Source organism: Eriocheir sinensis, chromosome 32 (assembly GCF_024679095.1).
Source record: "Eriocheir sinensis breed Jianghai 21 chromosome 32, ASM2467909v1, whole genome shotgun sequence".
Lineage (NCBI taxonomy): Eukaryota > Metazoa > Arthropoda > Malacostraca > Decapoda > Varunidae > Eriocheir > Eriocheir sinensis.
Genome location: NC_066540.1, coordinates 16610981 through 16615980, shown reverse-complemented (window position 1 = coordinate 16615980; position 5000 = coordinate 16610981). Strand labels below are relative to the sequence as shown.

General features: G+C 44.9%; 1 protein-coding gene across 3 annotated transcripts in view; it reads right to left on the bottom strand.

Annotated features, from left to right (window-relative positions):
* Positions 1 to 5000, bottom strand: part of LOC127006296 (DENN domain-containing protein Crag-like) — a 43974-nt gene that overhangs the window by 22416 nt on the left and 16558 nt on the right. For all 3 annotated transcript variants that reach the window (XR_007759391.1, XR_007759392.1, XM_050876010.1), the window contains 2 exons: positions 4228 to 4351; positions 3881 to 4105 (listed from right to left, as the gene is read on the bottom strand). Coding sequence is in view for 1 of the 3 variants with exons in the window: in XM_050876010.1 (XP_050731967.1) it covers positions 3881 to 4105; positions 4228 to 4351 (349 nt within the window). In the remaining 2 variants the exon portion in view is untranslated. The remainder of the gene's footprint in view (positions 1 to 3880; positions 4106 to 4227; positions 4352 to 5000) is intronic.

The following is a 5000-nucleotide window of genomic DNA, read 5'->3' as shown; positions in this document are numbered from 1 at the left end:
GCCTAGTCTGCCCCCTTGTTAAAGTATTTTAATTCACACGCACACACACATACATACACACATACCCCGAAACTGACCTCTCTTTCGGCCACCTCTTTTGAATTTTTTTTTTAGGAGCAGCGAGTAACAGGCTTTTTTTTTTTCCTTATTGTTTTCTTTTTTTGTGCCCTTGAGCTGTCTCCTTTGTTATAAAAAAAAAAAGTTAACTGACCTTGGGGGTTGGTTGTGTTAGGGGGTGTTAGAAGGGGCACAGATACCCTCATAACCCCTCTTTGAGCACCCCCCTTTAAGTCTGCCCCCTCTCATAATATCCCCACATACAGGTAGTCCTTGAGTTACAACATGTGCAATCTACAACCCGTCCAGTTAATGGTAATGCTCGGTTAAGTAATAAGTTGATATTTCACGTATCCTGCTGTGGGTAGAACTGCAGTTTGTTTTCACAGTGCTGCCACACCTCCCCTCCAACCCCAACCCTGCCATCGCTCTCAGTCATCATACGCTGGGTGGGCTGGGTCAACACACACTACACCCTCAGTTGCCATTGTACCTCAAACTGTGCGTACTCACACTACAGTCTCTAGTCAACACGTCATCCCGGCTACTGGACTGACGCCCCGCCCCACTGCCGCCCCCGCCCCCTTGTAACTCAAACTGTACGTACTCACACTACAGTCTCTAGTCAACACGTCATCCCGGCTACTGGACTGACTCCCCGCCCCACTGCCGCCCCCGCCCCCTTGTAACTCAAACTGTACGTACTCACACTACAGTCTCTAGTCAACACGTCATCCCGGCTGCTGGACTGACTCCCCGCCCCACTGCCGCCCCCGCCCCCTTGTAACTCAAACTGTGCGTACTCACATTACAGTCCCTAGTCAACACTCTACCAGTTTATAGGCCTCCCGGACAGTCCAGCATACTGCCAGGTGGCCAGCATTTGAGCAAAGCAAGGGTAGAGTGAGTCTACCCGGATATCTCCATCGTTTACAAGTCTCAGTAACATTTGGAATAACCAGACAGCTCATCGCAATCAAAATGGCATCCCACAACACCTCTCTCACACTATTCACCCAGCAGCCCTTACTGGCGACCATTTACCGGAAACAGGTCACAGATAAACAAAACATTCACAAAGGAAGATGCGGTAGAGATGACGCTGGCCACTCACAGAACTGACGTGTCCTTCGTTGACAAACATTGCCCCCCCACCCCCCCCACCCCACCCCATGCAAAGCGGCCTGCAGGATGTTAGGTATAGCTGTCTCCTTGGCTTCTTACATCAGCTATTTCTAGAGGCCAAAGAGGGGGTCTGTCGGGTTCTAATGAGTGTTTCTTCAGGTTCTTGGTACAGAAGAAGGGTTAGTCTACCACCAGGGTCATACACTTCATCCTGGAAATGCCCACAACTCCTACGAAAGCCTTGTCGAATGTGTGTTCTTGGGCGGCGAAATGTCTTACAATACGACCCAAAGAGTCAAGCGAACACAGAGCTGGGGCAAGACAAGTTCATGAGGAGAGAGCTGGGTTAGGGGGGGGAGGGTATGAGGTGCGGGAGTCCCACTCTATCCCTTACAGGACATTTGAATAATATTTGATCTTATTTTCTATGTAAAGTTCAATTTGTGACCAAAGTGACTTATGGACAGCCTGTTAGTCCCAAACCCCTCGTCGTAACTCCAGGACTACCCCTACACAGATATACACAGGCACCTTCTTATCGGGCCTTTATAGAGGTCTCTCTCTCTCTCTCTCTCTCTCTCTCTCTCTCTTGTACACACACTGGGTTGGGAGTCAAAAATACTCGCTTCAGCCAAAAATAAATAATAATAATAATAATAATAATAATAATAATAATAATAATAATAATAATAGCAATTTTGGGGTCATGTTTGTGTATAGCCGATTGGTAGAGTAATAACAGTAACAATAATAATAATAATAATAATAATAATAATAATAATAATAATAATAATAATAATTTTGAGATGTATAGATGAGATGTAACCAATAATTACACAACTACCACAAAAATTACTTAACCCAAAATACGAATTACATACGTACACACTAACGCACACACACACACACACATATGTACGCAAGGCCCCTCTACACAATGCTACCCTGCTATGTACACATCTACCCACTCTACACACACACACACACACACACACACACACACACATCTATTTAACTTCTCTCTTCCTTCCTTCCTTCCCTCCTTTTTCTCTCTCTCTATCTTTCTTTCTCTCACTCTCTTCTTTCCTTTCCTTGATTCTGTCTATCGTACCTTCTCTCTCTCTCTCTCTCTCTCTCTCTCTCTCTCTCTCTCTCTCTCTCGATGTCAAAACTTTTTTTTCTTCCGAGCTGTGAACCGACACGTAAGATCTGACGCAGCGCTCCTCCTTCACAGCGTCATTTCGTATACTCGAAATTCCTACGACACGTGTTTTTCCGGAGACAATTAACGAACGGAAGAAGCGTAGAAAACATTTACACACGATTGAATGAAGCGGAAGGGTGAATTAGGACGTAAGCTTCGACATAACGTACATTTCTCCTCCTCGACGTTGTTGCATATTAAGATCCATTCGACTTGTTTACGGTATACTTCTTTTTTTAGCTAAATAATTTACGTATGTGAGATATTTTACGCACGACGGAACCTTCCATTAGTGACGTTGATGTCTTTATTTCTCCTCCTCGACGTTGTTGCATATGAAGATCCATACGACTTGTTTACGGTATACTTCTTTTTTTAGCTAAATAATTTACGTATGTGAGATATTTTACGCACGACGGAACCTTCCATTAGTGACGTTGTTTTGAATTCAGCTTATACGATTCAAGACGTTTATTGACAAACAGATTAAAAAAAAAAAAAAAATGAAAAACTTTACGTAACCAAAACAAGAATATTACAACAAAAGGCTGAAAAATTTTACGTAACCGAAAACATAATATTAAAAAATAGAGATTGAAGAATTTTACGTAGCGACTGAAACCATGATATTACAAAAAATATGACTGAAAAATTTTACGTAACAACCGAAACCAGAATATTAAAAAAAGAGAGACAAGAATTTTACGTAGCGACTGAAACCATGATATTACAAAAAAAAAAAAAAGACAAAAATTTTACGTAACAACCGAAACCAGAATAGTACAAAAAAAAAAAAAAAGATTGAAAATTTTTACGTAACTGAAACCAGAATAATACAAAAATAAAAAAGGACGGAAGATTTTTACGTAACAACCGAAACCGCCAACACGCAAGATTTGGCAACGAAGCGAGGAAACACATTCTGGTCTTCGTGATCAAAAAAGAAAGACGAAAAGTTAGGGCGAGGAAAAACGTGAACTTCGCAAAGGACGGAAAAAAAATGACGGGTAGGTTCGTAAAAATAACAACAATGAAAATAACAGCAATGATGATGGAGTTAGGGCTAAACTAATCCATGAATTGATATATTTATTTACGTTGTCTGTCTGTGCGGAAAGCGGATGCAGGCGGAGAAAAGCGCAAAAAAAAAAAATAAATAAATAAATAAATAAATAATAATAATAATATTGGCGAAATAAAAGCGCACATCGAGAGCCAGGCAGAGCGGTGTGTGCGTGTGTGTGTGTGTGCGTGTATGTGCGCATGTGTACGTGTGTGTGTGTGTGCATCGTATAATACCCAAATACACACACACGCACACACACACACACACACACACACACTATGTCAACCACCCAGTGCAATGCATAAACAGACATACATACATACATACATACGCACACACACACACACACACACACATACGTACACACACAAGGGGTTGAAAAAGAGAGAGCGAGAGCGAGAGAGAGAGAGAGAGAGAGAGAAACTTACCTCAAATACTCCGGTACGCTCCGATCTTGCGACGCGGAGGTGGTGGTGGTGGTTGAGGCAGCACTGGTGGTGGTGGTGATGGTGGTGGGTGATGATGTGGTGGTGGTGGTGGTGGTTGTGGTAGTGGCGGCGATGGTGGTGGTGGTGGTGTCGGGCGGAGGAGTTCTGGTGGAGGTGGAGGAGGTGGTGGAGGTGGTGGAGGTGGCTTCGGTCATCTTGTCGTACCTGGTGGAAGAGGAGGAAGATGAGGAGGAGGAGGAGGAGGAAGAGGAGGAGGAGGAGGAGGGAAGAAAAACTATGTACATATATAAACACACTCTCTCTCTCTCTCTCTCGCTCACACTCACTGGTCGAGGGTCGGCGAGAGGGCCACAGACAGGTCGGTGGGGCGGGTCAGGCGGGGCCGGGGCGGGGCGGTGAGGGTCGACTTGTCCAGGTGGCTGCTCATCAGTATCCCCGCACTCGAGTGGACTGTGTGGGGGGTGGGGGTGGAGGGGGGGAGGGGTGGGGGGGATGGGGGGAGGGAGAGGAGGAAAAAAGAAAGAAAACAACAGATTAATTTGACCTAATTGACTGACTGACTGACTGGCTGACTGACTGACTGATCAACTGACTTAAAGACTGCCTGAGTGACTGATAAACTGATTGACTGACTGACTGACTGACTGGCTGGCTGGCTGACTGACTGACTGGCTGTTTGGCTGGCTGATTGACTGACTAACTGATTGACTGACTAACTGATTGACTGACTGACTGACTGACTGGATGACTGGCTCCTAGAATGACTGACTGGATGACTGGCTCCCTGAATGACTGACTGACTGACTGACTGACTGACTGACTGGCTGGCTGACTGACTGACTGACTGATGGACTGACTGGATGATTGGCTCCCTGAATGACTGACTGACTGACTGACTGACTGACTGACTGGCTGGCTGACTGACTGACTGACTGATGGACTGACTGGATGACTGGCTCCCTGAATGACTGACTGACTGACTGACCAACTGACTGACTGGCCATTTAGGTGATTGACTGAATGAGTGATTGACTGGCAAACCAATTACTGACTGACTGACAAGCTGAATGACTAATTGGCTGATTGGATTAAGTGACTG